The 23,714-nt window shown below is 36.3% G+C and overlaps 1 protein-coding gene across 8 annotated transcripts in view; it reads right to left on the bottom strand.

Moving 5' to 3' along the window:
- Positions 1–23,714, bottom strand: part of CDC42BPA (CDC42 binding protein kinase alpha) — a 181,808-nt gene that overhangs the window by 47,057 nt on the left and 111,037 nt on the right. For 7 of the 8 annotated variants that reach the window (XM_031504271.2, XM_021537006.3, XM_021537009.3 and 4 more), the window contains exons 13-18: positions 19,842–19,975; positions 17,985–18,227; positions 17,628–17,738; positions 13,541–13,788; positions 8,622–8,727; positions 6,745–6,869 (exon numbers count right to left, since the gene is read on the bottom strand). In XM_031504271.2, coding sequence (XP_031360131.1) covers positions 6,745–6,869; positions 8,622–8,727; positions 13,541–13,788; positions 17,628–17,738; positions 17,985–18,227; positions 19,842–19,975 — 967 coding nt within the window. The remainder of the gene's footprint in view (positions 1–6,744; positions 6,870–8,621; positions 8,728–13,540; positions 13,789–17,627; positions 17,739–17,984; positions 18,228–19,841; positions 19,976–23,714) is intronic. The other variant, XM_021537011.3, reaches the window with a different exon arrangement.

Genomic DNA, 23,714 nt, shown 5'->3' on the forward strand with positions numbered 1-23,714 from the left:
GAACTAATTCTTTGCTGCTTTGTGAAGTTCCATTAAACAATATGCATCACTAAGACAAAGACTGAAAATTGAAGTACTACCTATCAGCTACCAGAAATTGAGACTGTGACAAAGAAATATTTCAACCTATTTTTAGGGAGTAAATTAAGACAAAATTCATAACCAGTAATTAACAATTCAATTGTCCAGATAATATTAGAACTCGTGGCTAACTTTACTGTAGCAAGTGACTAAGAGAACTAGTAGTTAAAACAGTGATGTAACTTCAAGAAGTGCTAATTAAACAGGGAGAGTCTACTTTTAATGTTATTAAACAGCATAAGCCAGAAGAGGCTGTCTCATCCACAGAGCTTGTTTTCTATCCAGACATGTTTTCTGAGTGTAAAGACAACACGGAGGAGACATGCCTGTTTTTCAGATTCTTTGATCATCAGTTACAAAGAAAGAACAACAACTTTCTGTGATTAATCACAACAGAAGGTTCTTTCTTCATTTTGCCTCAGGTGTTAACATAGAAAAGAAAGTTGCTAAAAAAATTAACTCACTGAGACTAAGTAACTTATGAAAAACCTAAAACAAACAAACAGAAAAAAACCCAACACCATTCCTCCCACCTCATTTCCTTACATGCCTGGCTCTAAAAATGTTCATTTTGCACACAGAAGAGCAATCCCAGTTCTTCAACACCAGGTCTTATGCAAGTCCCTGAGCTGCCTCAGAGACCAGGAGGGCAACACCACAGCTTGATCACAGTTCAGTCTTATCAACACCAAACACTGAAAAATTTAGGATCTGCAAAAAGTACTGAGACTCAATCAGCTTTAAATAAAATGTAGGAAAGTAGGAACATATTTTTTTCTATTTCATTAGAATTAACTTATCATTGCTTCCTGATCTTTAAAAGTAACTCTAATCTTAAATCTGTTGGACTGGAGATGAGAGTTCCCCAGACGGTCAATTTTGTCTTGCAGTGATCTTCCACCAGGAAGTGATTCCGCCTTCGTGCCTACGAGGCAATGTAAGTTTTTCTGGTTAATACTACAGGATTCATACACACACAGAACATGGAAATGGTGCTGCTTCCATGTTTACCATCAATTATTAAAGTTTCAACACAGTTTTTTAGATAGCTGCCAGGAGGCAAGGAAGACAGGGAGCACATACTCCGAACTGTCATGGGCAAGGGAGGAACTGAAGAGCTTTCCCACAGCAGCTGTAGGGCAAGACCACATCATGAAAGCCATGGGCTAAATATCTGCAGGTTGTGGTGACTTTTGGGTGTGCAGTTTAAGGTTTATTTAAGGAAGACAGACTACTGTAATATAGAGGAGCCAACAGCAAAATTAGCAACCATTTCCCACAAATCTTTTCTCACACCTGACATGAAAACACAAGTATTTATTGGGCTTTCTCTTTGTCTCTTGCTTATAATTTAGTTCAAGAGGTGGGGAGAAATCTAGGAAAACCCTACATGTCCTGACTATTAGTCAGTGAGAGCTTTTATATTAATAAATCACTGTTTTTCCCAAGTACATCAGAATTCAATGGAAGCAGCATACCAACTTCTTTTCCCATGACATTCTGGATGACACATTTTGACAACCAGATAAAGATAATCTGAGCCTACACAAACTACTTAGGCTGTAACAGTGGGCAAAGGATGTGAGAAGTAGCTAAAGATGCTTTTTGGAGGTAGTGGGTAAGTACATAATTAAATACACTGTAAAGAGAAAAAAGCTTAAACAGGAATAAAAACAATGTGAGGCTCTCAAGGTAAGAGTAAGTTTTCCTAATGTATGAGGAGAGAAAGAGATTTAGGAATCAGTATTTAGTTTTCTCTATTTTTAGAGACACATAAAATCTTTGCAGAAAATAAAGGGTCCAATTTCTACATCCAATTTAATGATGTCACAGAAATTCTTCCTGATGGAAGGTGAGGAGACACTTCAGTTATTTGGTTTATGGTGCACAGAGCCCACAGGCTCCAAATGCTGAAAAGCTGCACATGCAAGCAAAAACCTCAAAAAGATGTTCCACAGACAAGCTGAAATCTAGAAAATGAAAACATAAAGAAATTTTTTACATATATTTGTACTGAGTTCAAGGGAATTCCTCAAGCTCTGGATGAAGCAAATTAAAGCAGTACAATTTGGAACTCGGGTGGTTTTGTTGTCCACTAGATGGCAAAATCCTTTCAATAATGACATATGTTATTAAACATTATGTGGACCCAAGAGCTCTTGGAGCTTTTTATTTGTTACTGTTTTGCTGGTGTTGTTCCATTTGGTAGGCTTTAAAAGACTAAAATAAAAAAAAGAGCAAAAACAGCAAATTAACTCTTACTAACCCTGCTCTCCTTGTTCTCATTTTGACAGAGGTGTGACAAGCACAGCAAGAGAGCTAAGAAGAGAAGTTCTACAGGTTCCACTCAGTCACTTCTTTCTTCACTGAAAATTTGGATTAACTGTTCTGTTTTCAATATAATTGCCCTTGAAAGTTTAGTTCCTTAATGCAAAGAAGAGCAATATGATACAAATTCCTGTAAAGTTAAGTTTAACTTTTTGGCTGGAGCCAACATCATGACAACCTTCACTGGTTGCTCCCTGTATGGTGTTTATCAGGATGTTCAAGAATTCAAACTCCTTGGGTCTCCTGCTGGAATACTTGGACCCAGAGGACTAAAGACTTTTGCTCAACAGAAGTGGTCTTAAAACCCTGGTGTCTTACACCAAGCTCTGTTTAACCTGATTTTAAAACACCAAGGAACTCTGAGAGTCATGACTCCTGTATTCTTAATGCTTTTAAATTTCTGTTGTCATATCAGTATGCTCAAGGCTCCAACTTGATTTTTAATTTTTCCCCTGGTGTCTCCAATAAAATCTGTTTTTAAAAAATACTTCTCTAAAAATTTTTAACACTTCCCTCTGCTCCCAAGCCCTGAAATTTCATCCTGCCCTCCAGAATTTCTATTTTGGAGATAATGAAATTCTGACTATTCTTACCTCAAACATAGCACATTTCAGAATTTTTCATTCTTTGAGCTTTTTAACAGGTGAAGATGCATAGAGTATTTTCTATATTTTGTTCACAATTTGTGTGTGAGTTTTTTTTTCTGAGGGCGAACAGATTTTAAAACAACCAAAAAAACCCCAACCCAAATTTCAGGGCATTTTTAGGTTTGATTTAGTTTAGAAGTGTTGGGAGGGGGTAGTTGGTACTTTTTAGTTTTTTCCTTTCAGTGGTGGTTCTGTGTTGGGGATTTTTCAACGAGATCAACTAAGATAAAACTAACAATAGTACAAAAAAATCTGGCTGATAAGGAAAATATTAATTAAATATTGTTGTAAACAATTGTGAGTGCTTTTGGGCAGCTGAATCTAAGCCTAACATCCATTCTATAGGTAAAACTGGAAGAATTCAGATCATCTACATAAACATACACAAAACCACAATTAATTATCCATCTGATATGAGTTTTGTAGGTTTGCTTTTCAACCTGTGGTAAGAAAACCAGACTTCTAGAGTACTAGTCACAGGATTTATTGAGTTGTCTAGCTTAGGATTTTTACAACTAGGTTAGATTAATCCCTCCCAAGTCAAGATTCCTGCCAACTACATTGGGAATTACTACTGAGGTTCCCAGCGACCTCCTTTCTGCACAGTACAGAAATACGGTACCACGGCTATTTAAAATATTCCTTTTTCGAGTGACTGCATTAACCTCCAGTGCAATTAATCTCCTTCCCATCTCCCACAGGAAAATTTATAGCCCACTATAAAAGCCTCAATATTTCTTACTCTTGTCAAGGAATGATGAGTGATTTGGCTAATATAAACTCGTCAATATAATAGCTCCATTAAGGCTGAATGATCCGTGAGGGTCTGTTGAGTCCACAATAGAATTTGCAGTCAAAGTCTGATACAAGTGTTTATATTAAAATATTGCCTTGTTTATGGTATCTTGAGATAGCAACAGCAAGATTAAAAGGTTTTCATACATTAATCCTAAAGATACAATAAAGCACAGTAAGAAAGCAAAGAAAGGCTAAAGGGAATGTGATAAGCAATTAAAATTACTCACAAGTTATAAAATCTGAGAGAAACAGCAATTTAGAAGGGCCACAGGAATCATGAAGAAAATCACAAATCTTAACCATCTGAACTGTGAATTCAATGTAGTTTCTTTAGAAGTATCCTTTAGATGGCAAAGTATTTAAAAGAATTTAGGAACTTCTTGGGCTTGTGTTACTCCAAACTAAAACAAGTTCAAGGGCTAAAACAAGTCCCTTGCACTACTACAGGCTCTGAGCAAACTGTTTACAAACCCAGTAAGTAATTCTATTACTGCCTCCTGTCATTCCTGGATCATGGTACAAAAAGAACATGGCAAATTTTAGGAGGTAGAAATAATGCACCCAAAATATATATTTTAATATGCATTTTGAGATCTGTTAAGTTTTGAAAAAAGAGAGAAATATGTTAAGTTTTGAAGAGAGAGCCCACAAATTCTCCCTTACTTTGCTAGCTCCAAGGCATTCCATTGTCACACTGAAGATGTGGACAGGTACAGACTTGAATTGTATATTCTTCTGAGGGAAACACAGGCTTGTGACTGATTAAATAAGATTAGTTTTCTCCAAAATTAGGTGTGGGTTTTTTCTTTTAAAATATTTATCATTATAATAGATGCTTAAATACTTCATATAGCAGCCATGTTCCCCAGAGAAGGGCCTAGTGCTGAATTCTAAGAACAGCAGATGGACATGACCAGATTATCTGGGTAACACATGGAAAAATCTAAACATAACATGGAAAAAATGCGACCTAAGATAAGGCCTCACATAGCTGAAAAAAATTTAACATAAGCAGAGAAAAGTATGGAGGGAAAATTGAGATGTGTTTAGTGATGAAAAACTGGAACCAATCCAGACTTAAAATTCCCTTAATGTTTGCCCTCAGTATTTCTATTTCTTCCTTTTCATATAATTCTTTAATTTTTAGTTCTGTACCATTTAGAAGACATTATGTTATCATAAGGGATCAGTAAAATTATGCTTGTCATTCAGAAAGTTGTCTTGCATGTTCCTGTTCTTTTTCACCAAGTATCTTCAGAGCTAATAAAAAACTGAAGCCCAAAATATTTTATCCTTTACAGTGACATCCCTAACATGAAAAATGCTTTATCATTTGCCTGAACCACATCAGTAATACATCTTAAAATATTAAACACTCTCATAAAGTAAAGGAGAAGGTACATTCTTAATGGCTGTTGGTATATTTTTACATTGTATTAAGTGGAACAATCCATAATTAATTCTGATTTGTCGTTTCCTATAACTGCCAAGTTATATGAGTGTTTTCACATGTAAATCTGAAAAATTGTATTTGATTACCTAGGTGCAATATGACAGATAAGCACTATCATAAAGCAATAAGGAATGTGAAATTATAGACTTGTCTCACTTGTTACCTTGATTTTTTTTCTGAATAAACATTTCCAGTTGGCCAGAAATTAAAAATTGTTTAAAAAACCAATTATATTTTTACATTTAAAAAAAAATAAAAATTTGTGACTCAGGTTGTCCACTACTATCAGTGTTATGAGTAACAAAATTTAAAAGCAACACACACAAAGTAGGCCCTTTACATTTTTAAACTTCTGCTACAAATACAATACCTTGGGACAAACTGGACTTCATAGCACAGATCAGCATTACATACTTTTAATGCAACAAACATTGTTTAAAACACAGTGGAAACCCAGAGGATGGCCCTTATGCCTTATTATATAGTCACATGGAACTACTGAAAAGCCAAACTTCTCTATATCTGGACAACAAAATTGAACTAACTGGACAACAATACCAAACTAGGTTTCTCTAAAGCAATGTTTCCCATTTTTGACTGGACACAACAAATTAGATTTTTTTCACTAACACGAGACAGGAAAAACAGGGAGGGAATAATCAATCAGTAACAGAAAACACTAGTACATCATGAAGTGTATCTTCCCAGAAGTGGATGATCTGTAAAATAAAATGTCTGAATGCAAACTGGTTTTGTAGATGTGAAACACTGCAATGGACCATTAAAGGTGAGGGAAGATAAACAGTCATGAAGAGGAAAAATAAAGATAGATGAAAAACTCAGAATACACAATCTTTTTCTCCTAATAATTTCAATCTTTTTTTTCTTCTCTTTAATTCAATAGAATTGGACAGAAGATTCTAAAAAGAGAACATCATTAATTAGCAAAAGTACGATTACAAACATCACTTGACTGGATTAGGGGTATAGTCTCAAATACTCTCCTTGTGAAAAAATCACATAAAAGTGGCACTGTATTTGTTTCATTCTGCCACATGCCAAGCAGAGGAAGGAAATTAATGCCAAGACACAAACACTCAGCCACTACTTTTCCCAGGCTTGCTCCCTCTCCGAGGTGTGAGCTCAGCACATGATTCCTTTCAGCATTCTTCCACAGCCACAAGCCACACCCAATCACCATGATTCTTCTGCTCTTTGAAAAGCTCTATTTGGTGAGACACTTTCACTCTTAAGGAGGAATACAATTTTCTGGATTTGTATATTATTAGAATCTCAGCCAAAACCCCAGCAGAATCCCAGACGGGTATGAGGTTTTACCTCAGCACTTCTAAGTGCCATGTGCAAAGACAAAAACTCAGCACCAGCCCCACCACACCCTGAGGGGTTTCTGTCATGCCATGAGAGCAGAGCACTCACCACTGGATGATCTCAGTGATTTGGGCCTCCCAGTGAGCCACGGACTCCTTCTTATCAGCCAGGTCTCTCATCTCTTCCTCCAGCTGCCGATTATTCATACTCAGCCTCTCAAACATGGTGGTGAGCTGAAGGAGAATTTAAACAACACGTTAAAGCATAAACTACTGTGACTACATCTCTGTGCAGACTCAAAACCACATGTTTCCCTCTCCCACACCTTGCATCTGCTTTAGAAATTGGTACTGGTCATAACAATAAACACCATATAATGATAAAAACCAGAATCTCCTCTAATATAACCTCATATAAGAATCTCTCCTTGTATAACCTTAGCTGTACTGAAAAGCCACTTTTAAGGACTTGAACAACATTTTTACTCTATCAATTTAATGAGTTTTCTGAGAATTAAGTCTCCAAATACCTCTAAAACTCTTAGGTTTCTGCTTTGCACCATATAGATGTGAAATGTTCTGTATAGAAAAATCTACACTAGAAGAGCAAAGCAAAGGCATAAAAATAGTTATGGCTCAGATAAGGTTGTTGAACCTCTCCCTTGTTTAGTAACCATGGAGAGAGAGACTGAACAGACACAGGCATGAGACAGTCCTGAGATTCTCCAGGTGTCTCACATTCTCTTATTTTTTATTTGACTTACTTGCAGACAGGGAAATTGAAATTAAATGCACATCTCTACATACAATATGTTATACCTAGCAATTAACCTCTCTCATTCAAATTGCTGCCATTCATACAGACACATTCTGCAAGACAAAAGTCACAGCTAACCCAAGCTCCTATTGGGAGCTAAACCCTCATTATGTTAAGTAATTATTCAGAAAGTCAAATTGGAATCAGAAACCAGAAAGACTTTATAGGGAGGCCTGCTTAGGAGAATGAAATCTCAGGTGAAAGCTTTAGTGCTGACATATATTAACAATTCAGAATTATAAAATAATGGCCAATTTAAAATCTATTTTGCTTTTTACTCCAAATATGAGTAAGTCCACACCCTTTTTATCATTTAAATGGGTGTATAATTTAAATATGCCTACTTATTATATGTCATTTGACAGAAAAAATACAAAGGTAATGGGGAAAGAGAGAGAGCAGAAAAACTATCAAAGTGACTAGGCTCTTTCTTAGTTTTCTTGGCCTAAACCTACCTATAGGCATATATAATGTCTGTCTTATACTGGTATGAAAATATACTGTAATTTAAGCACAGACATGCAAACATGCTTACTTTGAAGAATATTGTACTTTCATAATATTTTTAGAAAAACTAATGCATTACAAAAGGAATAGACAAGTTTAGCAAGACTTGAATAATGCACAATGAACTTGAATAACCTGTCAAAATGAACAATAAAGAGACAATCCAAATGCACGAATCATAATTATTTCTTGCTCAATACACTTCAGTTAATATCATTTGTACTTTTTAAGTATCTCAAAGTAACACTTAATCTCAAAGGGTAGGAGGGGTCCTGGTATTTCAAACGATTGACATGCAAATATATTCTAAGTAATCACATAATTAACTATGTATTTTTATATTTAGGTCATACAATGAAATAATCTTTTTTTGTTGGCTTACAGTGCTGTCTTGAATTAATCCTACCAAAATGTAAAACCATCTAATTCCATTCCCACATATTACTCATATATGCATATATATATATATATGCACATGCCTTCTCAAGTTCAGATGCATATAGATATGCCATTCAAATCTAATATTAATGACCAATTTTTTGTGTAAAATCAATTTCTACTTTCAGTTAAGAGTTAGTAATAACCAATGCAGCTCCATATTGTCCAATCTGCACATAGCATACAATAGTTGTATATTCAGGGCTCAACTTATCAGCACTTACCTTATCAAGTTCATTTGTAAGTTTTTTGTTTTCTTCTGTCAGCAGAATCTTTTCTCGTTCATACTTTTGTTTGAACTCTGTTTCAAATTCCTCTCTTTCACTTTGGCTAAGAAATAAAGTGAAACAGAATTAGAGAGTTTTCTATTCTAACTCACCCCATTATTCATTTAAACACAAAGAGATCAATGCACACACATGTCGAAGGGAAGTACTACATTGATAATAGCACAGGCTATTAAAATTAAGCAGTTTAATATACCACCATTTTAGGATTGCAAGCCAGCCTGTTAAATTTTAGATTTAGTACAGAATCCCTCAGTACAGAATTAACAGAGCTCCACCAAGCCAATGTTTATCAATCCACTTACACAGATTTTATTCTACAGATGTGTCCTTCACACAATGAGCAGACCAAAGTATGTGTCGGACATTGTAAAATGCTCAGGGCACATTCTCAGCTCACATGATAATTATTGTAACACGTACATTTCCATAATTCCAAGTTTCACACAGAATGACAGGCAAAAATGACCACACATGAAACCAGAGCACATAGAAGCTAAATGAGAGCACTTGGGCCTGGGTCTCTGATGAGAAAAGCATATATGGGCTAGTCTTGGGGCAATTTAGTACAGCTCAGAAGTCATATGTTAACTGTTAATTCAGGTATCATATACTCATTATGAGCAAAAAATGGATGGATACCTTACACATTCCTAATATCACCATATTCTACAGCAAGTTTGGACCATTCTTTATGAGAAGGTCTCACGGTAGCTGTTTCACCCCAGACCTTCCCTTCTCCCATGGATGTCATCCAGTGGAGAACCCCTGGCTGATTCTGCTTAATATAACTTTGATCTTGCACAATGGATGTGAGAACCTGAAAACAAACAAAGCTGCAGGCACTCTGCTAAAAAACCCATGGAATTTCCTTTAAGTGGTGCACAGCAATGTTTTAGACGTGTAACTCCCACCTTGCATCTCCTGTTTTCAGATTCACTAGCCTTGCATCTTGTATCACCTTTTTATCAACTATTCACTGACAGAAAGTTCCTCAGTAGGTTGATATAACTATACTATAAATGCCACAGATACAGGAAATATCCACTCAGCAAATACGACTGTCCAGTCTGAAAAGACTTGGAAAAGTGCTCAGTATTAAAGGTTAACTCTGTAAAATTAAAATCCAGGGGAAACCTTGTCTTGAGCACTGCAACTTTTTTTTCTAGATAATGATCAGAATTTTACACAATGCAAACATAAATAACATTCTTGGTTCTTTCCTGAGATGCAAAACTACTACAGCTTTGCCTAATTGAGAGAACACTCTCCAAAGATGAGAAATATCAGTGGTTATAATGAATTCAGCTAAGAGCAATGCTGCTTTGAATTTCCTACTCTTAATTTGAAATTCATTTAGTGCTTCAACCACTCTTTGAAATCTAGTACAACATGTCAGACTTATGGTGAAATTCTACATTGCCAGGCATCCTTTGAAACATAACACTTCATCCTAGTAAAGTTACATACTATCTCACTGTTTAAATGCCAAGTTTGAAATTCACCACCACTCCTTTTCTATATCAACAGATTCCATGCATATGATGAGCAGTGTAGGGAAAAGACAGGAAGAGATTAAAGCATTGGCTGTCACAGGAATTAATAACAGCTCCTGCTCCTGTTTTCAAGGCATAGATTCAAATCTGATTTTGGAGACAGAAGACCAAACTAACTTTTAATGAATTTCTTTTATACAGCTTTCATGGGTTTGTTTAGGAATTTTTTTCAGTATTGTGTCTTAAATTTATTCCTTTAAGGCTTTAGGGCTCAAAGCAGCCATAAATGGCAGTGGATTAAGGATGCTATGCATTAGTGAAAGAGCCCAACATGTTTGTAATTTTCTATATTTTACATTCTTAATTCAGCTGGTGATTGCGATTACCCCAGTAAGTCAGATTGCTACAGTATAATACAGAAATGAAGATAAATTTGAAATAGAAGAATGTGGGTATAATCCATCACACCCAAACAGCAACTCGGCAAACAACAGAACTGTGACAGACTCCATAGGTGTACCTCGGACAGGCAGCAAGATGAAAATAATGCTTTTGCTTTGAAGCTTGGCATGCTCCTCTCCCTTCAAACTTCTCACATCTAACATTTAGCTATGTGCCTCCTCTACAAGTTAAGAAAATATACACAACCTAGCTTTCCTTTTATCAGTAAAACTGCAGCAAACCACATGCAAGCAATGTGAAATACTGTTTTGTGGTATCATTTTGTCACTCCAGCTCCTTATTGCATCTGAACAAAGAGGCCAAATATTTTATCTTACTGCTTTGAAAACAAGAAGAATAGACCTGAAACAAACACCAGCCCCCAGGCTTCTTTATATCACACAACTTAAAACTAGCAAATGGTGTTCTATAAAGCTCTCTGCTTTATAAATCCATCATTAAATGACAGGCCTAAAAGAAGTTTCTACAAATGTGATTTATTTTACACAGTTTCTTGCATCTTCTTCTGAAATACTTCCTAATGACAATTCTAAGAAATGGAATTTAGTGCTACACAGATCACTGTCCTGATACTGTGCTCCTCTGCTTCCAACTTTAATAGCATGCAGTTTATGAGACTTCAGAAAACACAATCATTTTGTACAGGAAGGTAATCTCCCTTGAAGACTTCTGCTTTGGAAACAGCAGAAGTTAGAAAGCTTAAAATTGACGGAAACAAAGAAAAATATCTATTTAAAAAATGCAAACCAGAAACCACCAACGTGCAAGTTACACAAAAATCGATATACAGATTTTGTCAAAGCTCTTACTGATCCTTGCTTAGAATAACCTATGTAATTCACTCATCTTACACAGTAATACAACCACATCCTCTTACCAAGAGCTTTTTTAATATGCACTGGAAATTATTTTTAGACGACTAAAATATTTTTGCCAAACTGTATAAGCACACTTCAACTCCACGCCCACCCCAAGCCTATTGTTGAAATAATTCCACTTATTTCAGCACAAAGCCTCCAGGTGCTTCCTTTTCAGTGCTTACATTCAACACTTCTCTACTGGAAGACTCACAAAAAGCTTTTCATGCCAGACTACAAAAGCTAAAACCAATATGGATAACCAGAAACAGAAAATCTATGTTCTTTTAAGGAAAACTACCAAATATTGATTAGCAACAGCAATTCCTAAATTCCTAATGCTTAAGCTTCCCTTCTAAATTGCAGAACTCAAAAAAATAGCATAACTTGAACAGTGGACTTCTGCCTTTCTGTGGAGTCCTAATGCTTGCATGAGATTTTGCAGATTTGTTTAACAAAAGACAGATAAGATCAGGCCATCCCCAAGCACTGAACATGTGCTTGGACACCTGACTGAACATGGTGCTGCAGCCCTTGCTACGAGGAGCCAAGAATTGGATATTGGTTATGTGACACATTTCTGCTCACACTTTAAAACCTCCTCTTACACAAACACTTGAAACACACACAGAAACACATGGCTATGACAGCACCCACTGTAGATCTGTACCCAGTTCTTTTTTTATTTATAGAGAGAGACCAGACTGAAAGAGAGTTCATGAACTAGCTAGAATGGACATCTCATTAGAATGCCTGCAGCTGTACAACATCAGAATTGGGAAAGGAGGAGTTTTTCATTTGGTCACTGCTTGGAGGTATGATCCTTACAAACAGTTTAACCTGCAGAAAGCAATTCATGATTCTTTATTTAATAGTCCTCCTTCTGAGACACTGCTGCACTTAAAAGAGTGCCATACAATCACTTTTATATGTTACAAGACAGAATAGCCTTTTGTGCATTTGTAACTCATTGGTCAGCGAGACCATTAAGTTATGTCACAATGAAAACATGCTGTTGAGGCAAGTTTCATCTCTCCACCCAGAACACAGCAGCAAACTCCTGAGCTGTTAGTAGGTCCAGCCCATTGAATAGCTGCATGCTAGGAAGAAACAGCTTGTGCACTGCATTCTAAGCCGTATGATCTGTGATCCCTGCTGAATACAATTTACCAGACATGCAGTGTTTCCACCTCTATTTGCATAAACTTTTTGGAAAAAAACTGTATTTAATTTACCACTTATATTTAGAAGTCTTGCTATGGTGTGGCTAAGCTCTTAGCAGGGACTTCTCCATGGTTTCACTCATCTGCCATCTTGCTACAGCAGCAAAAAAACTCATCTATATTAGTGTCTATGAAGCATTCCAAATTTTTTATGAATGAACATGAGCATGTTCAATCTATAACTTATTCCCACTACTACACTATCCAACAGAAAAACTTGCTTTTATTGATGAATGCCTCAAGGAACAATCTCAAGGCCGGTTATAAGCTCCACCATGTCAAAGAAATAAAAGCAGGTCTGACAAATTACCATGTCAGGAGAGATAAAGCAGCTTACGCCCACAGTAGTCTGCTGACTGATGTTAACACTGGTTGGAACCCAGCATGGATTAGCCTCAGCTCACATTAAGTGACTGTTCCTCTGCTGGCAGAAATGTAAACAATACTTGATCTCTAACACATTGGTTTTGCATCAAAAGATGAAAATACCAAATACAAGAAAAATGTCGAAAAACTGTTTTAAAGTGCGACATAAGCTTCAGGGGTCACCTCACCCCGAGCAGCAAGTCTGTAACTCAAGTTACATACCCTGGAATGGTCAGCCAATAAAACAGGCCTGGGTCAAAATTAACTGTTTCAGTACAAGGATGTGGAGTTTTTGTTCTGTTCTGTTTTTAAAGGTGACTGGTTTTAACCCTGGTATCAACTCAGCCAAAATGCAACAGCCTGCATTACACTTAAGGAAGTGACAGTGTGTTTTGAACAATACTAGAAGACTTCAAAGGGTTAAGAAAAGGTAAATTTCATAGAATACTCACTTTTCTCTTCTGGTTTTCTCTAACTTGTCTTTCAAAACCATGATCTCCTTCTTGAGGGCAAGCTGCTGGCTCTCTGCATCCCGCAGTTCTTTCTTCAGACTTTTTATTTCATTAGCATGCATCATTTCACGTTTAGATAGTTCCTCTTCATAGAAAACACTCTTCTTTTCTAGGTCAGCCTTTAATTTAGTGATCTCTTGCTGATGTTCTATACTGCTTACCCCAGGTGAGCGACCAACCTGTTTTTGCTAAAATAAACAGCCCCAAATTAACACTCAAGAATGCTGAAGACGATACTTAATAACAACTCAATATTCCAAAGTCTTTGTTTAGAAATATCCCATTAGAGCCTTGAGTTAAACACATCTACCTCAATTTATTTCAAAATTTTTTAAGAGCATAAATTGGAATGACACTCTATTACTTTGTTATTTAAGTGCAGTAGTAGTTTTCAAGCCACTGAAAATATCACCATTAAATGCCTCTGGTCACGTTCTGACTCCCCTTAAATGCAGGCAGAAAGTGACCACAGAATTAAAGACCTTCATGCTTCCTCTGACATAGCTGACAGCAACAAGTTGACATGTGACTTTCAGAAATACAGAATATGGACAAGGATATACACTTAATATATTCTGAAGGAAAATAATTTCCGGAAAAGCCGTACTAAGACAAGCAGAGGCTTAACTGAAGGCTAAAGTCTAGCTACAGAAACGCTATATGAATTGTATCAGTCAGGAGGGAAACCTGATCTATTTTACTTAAACTGACCACTTCTATCATAGTGGATTAATAGGAAAAACAAGCTTTAAACAAAAAGAGTAATGACTTCACTTTTCACAGCTCTCTTAGTGAAGTCTTTTGGCATTTCAATAGTCTTCACATACTGCTTCAGGATACATACGCATTTGCACCAAACTCACTAAACTCAATGTCCTGCCATAACACAGAAAAGGAGCAAGATCAGGTTCAAAATGAGATAGTGGCATAACATGCACTGAAATCCAAGTATGGAAATAACTTCTTCATGTCAACATATGGACAATTTGGTTTGGAGTTTCTTCTGGTTTTTAAAATATGTAATTAAAGAAAATGAAATTAATAAAAACACTGTTTTGAGAAAGTGCAGGTGACTGGAGAACCTATTTCCTCACAGTGACTGTGTCATACCTTTCAGAGGATTGATGATATTTTGTTAATTGTACCTCCATTCTTAGCATGAGATGTTAAAAACTTCTCAGTCACCCTTCATTTGGCATGGCTTTGGGTAATTTTCTTTTCTTGCTGTATGAACAGGCTTTAAGAGCTAAATGTCATTGTAGAACATTCTGATGAGCTGAATTTGTACCATGACAAATTCTGTGAGAAAGCTGGGCCTTGCTGTTTGTGTCAGCAAAAAACTGCAAAATCTCCTACATGTATGAGCCAGAGATGTGCTGCTACTGCACTGTTTTCTCCAACTCATCAAAACAACCATCTGGTTTGATCTAAGAGTAAAATCCTGCCCTCAGGATGCAGAACAATAAACTGGAGAAGGAAGATGCCATCCTAATAGGAGATGCTTTGGAGAAAGAAAGATTTTTTTCTTTTTTAAAAAGCAGCATAGGAATTTTCTTTCATGCACAGGCAGTATGGAACTTGTTTGTTACTGCCCAACATCCTAAATTGTTCACACATACAGGGCAATGGAGAGCACAAAAAATTTAGGCTTTGCAACATCCTCTAGCAGGTACATAAAATGTTTTAGTGGAATTGCACATTTTTTACTACAATGAAAAATGAAAAGATACTATTGCAACCATAAGAGATGGAGCAGTAGAAGAGAAAGCCCAATGGTATTGAACAATGGCTTAGAAAACTAGAGAGATATATTAAACAGAAAATACATTTTTAATGGATGTTTTTAATAGATGTTTTCATACATGCCTATTTGAAATGGACAAATGGTGCAACTGAGACATAATGCACCTCCTGGCACATTGACAGCTGCTGTTTAATGCACCCCTCTTGGCTAACCAGGCACACTGCTGACTAATATTGAGTCTGATTTTACTGAAAATCTGAATACATGACATCCACAGGATCCCCTCTGTCCACACACTTGACTGACAAGTTTGCAGAGCCCCAGCAGGTCTGTGCTGCAGCACTTGGCTGGACAGAAGGCACACTGCCTTCTTCCCAACAGGCTCTGTCTGCTTCTTCCATGAACTCTGGCATTATCCTTTACCACAGACTCTGCTCCCTTCCTGAGGAAGCTGCACCCAGCCCTCTGCACCTCCCCAGATGATCTGAATGAGAGTTACAGTGGCACAGTGGGCTGCCTGTAATAAGCAGGGGTAATAAGGGGGTTCACATCAGCCAACAGCTTTCTTGTCATTTAAGTTCTTCAGAATCCCCTCAGCTGACTGCATGTCTGACTCACCTGCCAGCTCTCCTGCTCCCTGCAATCATCCCAGACACATCCAGCTCATCTGTCCAGCCTGCTGCAAAGAACCCACTGCGGGGCAATCTCCCCTCCTTCAGCAGTGAAGTCTGACACACAGAGGACTTGTGGAGCATTTTATGTCACAGCTCTATTAGCTCAGAGATTGCCTTTCCCATCCCTAAGCAGCCCCATGTGTTTCCTGAGGCTTTCTGCTTTGGATTTAGAGAACTCTCCACAATCACTCTGAGCATCCTCTGCAAAATACTTCCTAAATTCTCTTTATTTAGCTTTCAACGTCCTCTTTACACTTAACCTTCCATAATTTACTGTCTCTTCTATTCTCCTCATCTGGGGAAACCTTCCCTTCTTCTTTAAATACTTTTGTGTAAGAGAGCTCCCTAAATTTAACTAAGGAGTCATGCAGAGCTTTTACTGAATGGACAGTGCAGTATCACAACAACCACTCATGATCCAAAGTGTGCTTACTGAATTGCAAAATATTACCAAGAAGGCTAAAATTCCCTTTTCCCCATCTGACAAACTTGCCCTGCTGTTATAAATCAGTGTATCATTTATTCTCAACAGATCTCCCATAAATTCTTCTTGCCTCTTAAATTGTCATACAAACTCTTTGCTGATGGTGAAGATTCATGGGAGCTGAAGAAAACACATGTTAATTTGGATTAATGAAGTTTTTACTGCTGTGAATTCAGATTGTTGTCTGAATTCACAGCAGTAAAAACTTCATTAATCCAAACATCATATTGAATGAATTTCCTTATTTTCTTTTAGCAAAGGAAGGCCAAATAGAAGAATGTTTGCAAAAAAACATCAAATTTTCTATGCCATAACTTAATGTTGATGAATGTCCCAGAAAATTCTAATGAAAAAAGATTTGGTTGCTCATTTCAATTAAAATCAGACTAGGACTAATCTCACATTTTGCCCAAAAAGTTTGGAATTACCCTACTGCATGAAACATTTGGAACAGGATTTTGCTGTGAATGAACAGAAATCCACATAAGTAAATTAAAAACTTTCTATTCAATTTTTGAGAAAGCCTAACTTCTCTAGAGCACTGCATGAAAAGCTAAATCACAGAATAAAATAACAGTTAACATTCTTGGCTGCCTTAAATTTCTTCTTTTAAAATCACATGCACATGTGAGCAATCTCATCAATATAAACAAAGACTTCATCCTCAATGTTGCTCTTGGGCAAAAATGCCTCATCCTCTGGCTGAGAGGCAGAATGTACTAAAACTGTTCCTGTATGGTTACATCAGTTGACAACTATTGTGCAGGAAACATGAGGAACAACACAGCAGACAGAACACCTACACAGAAACCTGCCTAGATTGCAGTTTTATCTTCAAATATTCAACCATCCTATGCTAAAATAAAAAGGCTTTTAACAGGTAAAGTTAAGCAAAGTATTAATGGAAGCAATGTGGTAATACAAAATTGATTATTAAGAAATAGCACATCAGGCAAATGTTAATTTTTCTGGGCAATAATGCAATGCATGCCTGCATTCACATTCAGCACCAACTGAAATGACAGACTGACAAAACCCTTTTGTCCTACATCTGAAAGCAATCAAACAGATCCAAGTCCTACTTGACTAGTAAGTTTGCAGGTGTTAATATCAAAACAGACTAACCTTTAGCCCTTCTACTTCACTTTCCAACTGTTTAGAGTACTGTTCACTCCTCTCTCGCAATTTCCTGTCTTTGGATGCCTCAGCAGCTGCAGCTTCAGCTTGGACTTCCAGCTACAAAAGTACATACGTTTTTAATAGATAGGATTCTGCATTTTCTTTTTTTCAAAATCTATTGATGGTTTTCAATAAGAGAGAAATCTTCAGCACCAAACTGAATACTTCAAAGTCTTAGAAAACAAAACTGGTACTGTTTGAAACAACAGACAAAATGTTAAAGATTTACAAATTTAAAAAAATACTCAGAAATCCTTACATATAACTTATTTCATAAGTCTAAACAGTCTTTTCACCACTTACTTCTTTTTTAAGTCTCTCTGTTTTGCGTAACTCTTGCTTTAAACTTTCTACTTTTTGCATCATCACTTCTATTTCTTCCTCCTTATCTCGGAGCTGGCGGGCAAGCTTTTGTTTTTGAGAGTGCAAGTCTGTCAGCCGCTCGTTCATCTCTGAGAATTCCTGCATTGCCAATTTCCGCTGGCTGTGTGCATCTTTCAGCTCTTTGGCTTGGGATTTTAATCTGTCACTAGACTCTGCCAGTTCCTACAGTTTAAAAAAAGAATTAAGTAATAAACCTAGAAAGCTACAAGGCCAATTATGTCTTTGGATGAACATCTAACACTTTCTCCAGAGTGAATAGAAACTGCCTATTCATTTTGATTTCATGAATGCATCTACAATATAGATTGCATGCCTCTATAAATAAGGAAAGAGGCATGTTTTACACTACTAGAGTTAGCAAAACTCCATAAATGTAAACCAAGTAGGAATTGATTCCATTATTACAGGTAAACACAATGGATTTCAAGCATTTGCATTACCATATAAAAATACCTCGCCTTCTTAATGCAAATGCCATTAGCATTGGTTTTTAATAATTACTTAAATAAATTACAAGAATCTCAAGTGCTAAATGGTTAAAATTGAAGGGGAAACTCTGCTCTATGAAAATTGTTACTCAAAAAGCTTTAGAAAACTGGCCTGCAATGGCAAATATGATTTCCATACATTGTACCTTAAAATCAAATATCAGAGAAAGTTTCAGGCAATAAAACACTGCAATGAATAAAAGCAATATATGATAACTATTCTTTTCAAAGAATCAGCATGAAATAACACTGCTAGAGCAGTGATAACTCCCCATCACAATACCTCACAAAGCTTACTGTGCCCTAGATTTGTGTCAACACACTACCAACGAGGAATCACAACAGTTTAAATAGTTCCATAATGTTCAGTTAAACCAGAGCAGAAAAAAGAGGCGAGGAAAAGCAAATTTCAGGATTAAAAAAAACCACCAACTGGAAGAATTAATATTTGGCACTGATGACAGCCCCATAAATCTAAACATGATTCTAAGGATGTTAAAAAGAGGTCCTAATCACTAAGAGTTGGTTTAGAAGAGAGATGGTCTTTCTGGGACAAACTGGGAGCTTTTAAAATTTTAAGAGCCTTAAGGGTCAGAAAAAACAGTGTTAAACACAGCTGGCACATCAACTTTAGTGTGGACTCTAAAATACTGGGCCAATATGATCACAATGAAAAACAGGCTTTATGTATTTCACACCTGATTACAGGTTGATTTAATAAAGAATACAAAAAAGAGCCATGAAAAATAGTATGATATACATTAAGAAAATGAAGGATCAGAGAAGAAGAAACAAAACCCAGTATTCTTTAGCTGTAGTTATTTCAAATTACTTTTCAATTTTCATACTTGGCAATTTTTCACATCTCTCTCTGGAAACACTTTGGTGACACAGCCTTAATACCATATTCTTCACATTAATTTCACTGTTAATGTCTCACCCATACTTCAGATTAAATTGTCGGGAATAGTTCTTCTCTAATCTGTCTTCTAACCCCCATCATTATCAATTAAATGTGAAGCTGTAAAACGTTTTTTGCAGCCACCATGCAATTTGGATTATGGAGCTGTTCACTCTATGGAAGCAATCACTTAGGGAGCACCCAGCAGTCATACAGATGTGTTAAATAATGTCCTTTTCATCAACAAAAAAAAAGGCAGAAAGCTAAGTAGGTCATGCTACACACTTGTTACCTGCTCATTAGTTTTACTCTTGAAAGTTATTACAAGCAAAATGAAGAAAAAACAGTCTTAAGGGTTTAGAACAGTTGCTGACAAAATGATTTTACCTTATTAAGATCTTCTCTCTCTTGCTTCAGCGTTCTGACTTGCTTCTCAAAAGCCTTTATTTGTCTGGAAGCATCATCCAATTCCCGCCTTGCAGTGCTGGCCTCCTCAAGCTGCTGTTCTAGCTGACCAGATTCTAGAAAAAGCAGCAGAACTCTTAATACTCTAAGGGAAAAATCATATTTCTAGAACAGCATGGCCTAGCTGCTTGAAGCCCCTTTGACATTTTTTCTGGTTTCCATTTGATCACAAAATAAGGTTTCTTATCAGGTTTAGAAAAGGGAATAGGTTGTTTCAGCTGCCATTATCTGCTTTTAAGAGAACACAATGAAAGATCCCAGCTCGCTGGAATACAACACAAAAATGATAATAACTTGTCTTCTCATATTATAATGACCATGCTCTATATATAATTCTGTAATGTATGCTTTAACACGACTTATACATTTGACTTTTATGTGCTGTGATGTAATATATAATACAGCTTTTATTACACTGTAATTATAAACAGTCTCCCTCCTCCTCCCAGTTTCCCCCAAAAAGAAACAGTAAAAATAATGGGTCACTCAAGAGCTGGCAAGTGTTCTTCTGTCAGTACTCTTAAAATTAACTTCAGCTGATTTTACTTATTTCTAGTGTGAAAACCACTTGTTTTTATGTGATCTGCTTTATTACTACTATAAATAAGAGAGAACTATTGCAGCCAGTTTCTTACCAACAGTCAGTTATACAGTGACAGTATATTTCTATGGCACAGTTAAATAATGTAATATAAATACCCTCAAATTCTACAAGAAATCCTGAAACTCATAAAATATGGCAACTGAAATTTTCTAGCTAGTGAGTGGGTTTTTTTTTTCCCCTCATAGCCTTTATTTAAAAAACAAAACTGTAAAGCAAGATATATAGGAAGGTAAGTTAATTCCAAGTTCTATGAAATCACTGGACATGTTTTCTTTTATTTCAGTTGTGGGCAGGTCTTCAGACCACTTGTATTTACCCAAAGAACAGGAACCCATCTATATTCTTAATAACAGCCTTTAACTACATTTTTATAAATGTAACCCTAAGAGACTGGTTCTTGGAGAAATCAAATATAAAAACACATACATTTTTAAGAGGGCTAATTTCTGAAACACAAGAATTTTATAAGCAAATTAATACTATTAGCTTATACCCAGAAAAATATTCACTATTGTTTTAATTCACTGACTCTAGTTTAAAAAATTAAAAGAATGCACTTAAATAAGAGATGCAGCTCAAAGCCAGAAATTATTAACTGCCTTCCTTATGTAGTCTACTCTGAAGTCACCAGTGAAAAGAAAGTTTATATATGGCTCTGCTTAGCCAAGATAAATCTCTCTTCTGTGCATGAACTACTTTGTTCCACAGCTCTGTTTTCTTCTTGCATTGCTGCCCTTTACATATTTGGCAATATTAAAGATTCCTCAAAGTTTTCTCCTATGTAACTTAGCGAACAAAAATTATAACTTTGACCTCAAAAATTGAAAGCATATGCTAGCTTGTCATTTCCTGGAAAACCAGATAGACAAGAAAAATGTATTTTTCTAAGCCCTCCCAGTGACACTCCTGAATTTGACACAATTTTGAGTTCATTCTTTATTACCTTTTTAAGCAGGTGTTTACTCTTACAGCTTCAGAACAGGCAGCAAAACAGGTTAAAAAATGTAACAAAAAGCTAGGTGTGACATATGTGCTGTAAGCGGTAATTTTCCATTTAATCACCCTAGTTGTAACTAACATTTCAGATAATATATGCAAACACTCACTGTAATATATTATTACATTACATTTAGTAACTCAAGAGATGAGTCCAAAGCATAAAAAAAGTTCATCTCTGCACCTGAACCTTCTTAGAGTTCATGAGATCTAATAGAAAAATTAGATCTTTAAAAGGCTATCCAGAAAACCTGGAACTAGCTCCCTTATATTTGGAAGCATTCAGCCAGGGCCATCACTTGGTTTGTTTCCCTGTTCTGTCATTAATATAGTTCTAAAATCTATCTCAAAACCCCCACAAAAATAAAGTAAAATAGAAATTTCCCTTTTTATTTTAACAGATTTTCTTGTATTAGTTACAGCTTAAGGCACAAATGAGTCTTTCCTAACAAATAGCTGGATCAGACAAAGCACTCAAGTATACACTGGCAAAGTTTTGTGGTGGTTAGGAAGCTTTACACCTTCCTCGTTTGATCCTGCAAAAGTACACATCCCTGTCTAGGAAAAAATACACAAATATGTATGTAGTGTGAAGCAGAAAATTACTTTGGGAAAAAAACTTCTCAGTATTGACCAACTTCACCAAACTTTTGACTTCTTTTCAATTTCAAAAGGGATAGCAGATGTGTTGGGGAATGTTTCCACACCTTTACATTTTTTTTCATTACCAAAGGAAGTGATATTTTCAGCAGTGAACTAAGTTGAAGTGCAATAATAAAGAATAAAATACAATTTAAAGCTGCTTCTGATGTCTTTCTGTGAATAGCTGGTCTCATTCACAAACTATTCTTGTAAAAGTTGCTTTTCAGTGGTCTCAAAAACTCAAAACCTGATCTAAGGATTGTTGCAGAGAAGGGGATTCTGATCATGTTGCCTTTATCCTCATTACAGTGGCAAGAGGAGGGACATTTTGCTGGAGCAAAATTTCACAAAACCCTTTGTCCTGATACAGTGCCAACATGGCATCACTCAAACCAGAGTGATCCTCCCTGAGCTAGTTAAGCCACGTTCCTATCCAAAAATAATGCCTATGGTACAATACAAAACTGCTGCATCACGCCAGAGCAGCTGTCCAACTGTGTATCTGTAACAGGCTTTTTTCAGACTACACAATTTTAACAGGCTGTAATCTATGTTCTGCACTCTGCAGTTCACACATGGCTCCTCCTGCCCCACAAGGCAGCTGCAGAGTCCGAACACATCCACTCCAGGGTCTGCAAGTTAAGTTCAAGTTACTCTTTCTGTGGGTGTCGCTGCTGGCATTCCTGACACTTTCAGGAATCAAATGAAGTCTTGTCACAAATACAAACCAGAACAAATGTTTTTTGTAGCTTCCTCCAAACCTTCTGGCTGTTTGTTTTTCTCTTGCCACATAATAGAGATGTATCTACCATTACTTGTGCTTATTTTTCACAAAAAACGCAGACATTTTCCTATTTCTATAAGATTAATTGGGTTTTTTTCCCAGTTTCTTTGGTTCCAGACCTGATACCTAACAGTGTATTGTTAATTTTCCTAAGAAAAAAAAGAAAAAAAAATTCTTGCTGTGCTTTCTTTCTTTTTTTTTTTTTTGAGACGTCTCTGCTCTCAAGATCCTATTTTAAAGACAGCATTATGGAGACAGATAGCAGGAGTCCTGTGCTATGAATCACTGTGAGAGAAAATTCCCTTCATCTCAATTCAGAATATCAAATCAAGAATACTTAATACCAGCCTTTAAAGCAGGGTAACAATGTATTAGCTAAACAGCAAATTAACTAGACAGCAAATTGGTTCACTCATAGGTATATTCAATATAGTGGTACAATGTAAGCCCTCCCTCTCAAAGTTCTGAAAACATGAACTGTCCAGAATCTGAGAAAGTAAGGCTGGAAAAACATGGATCTTTCTCTGAACAACTCCAGTTGCCTCTGTAAAACACACATACTGGGCTAAGCAGATCTTTGCTATTTGACTGGTATGAGAGTCCTGATGAAAGGCAGCCAAACATTAATTTTAAAAATTAATCTTTTTAGCTGAACAGCTTTCAAAAACACTTTTCCAGCTTAAAGTGCTCAGGTATCTGACAGCCAAATTTTAAGCTTTCATAAAATATTCAAGAACTTTCAGAAGCAAAGAAATAACTGTTCAGTTTT

Source organism: Lonchura striata, chromosome 3 (assembly GCF_046129695.1).
Source record: "Lonchura striata isolate bLonStr1 chromosome 3, bLonStr1.mat, whole genome shotgun sequence".
Taxonomy (NCBI): domain Eukaryota; kingdom Metazoa; phylum Chordata; class Aves; order Passeriformes; family Estrildidae; genus Lonchura; species Lonchura striata.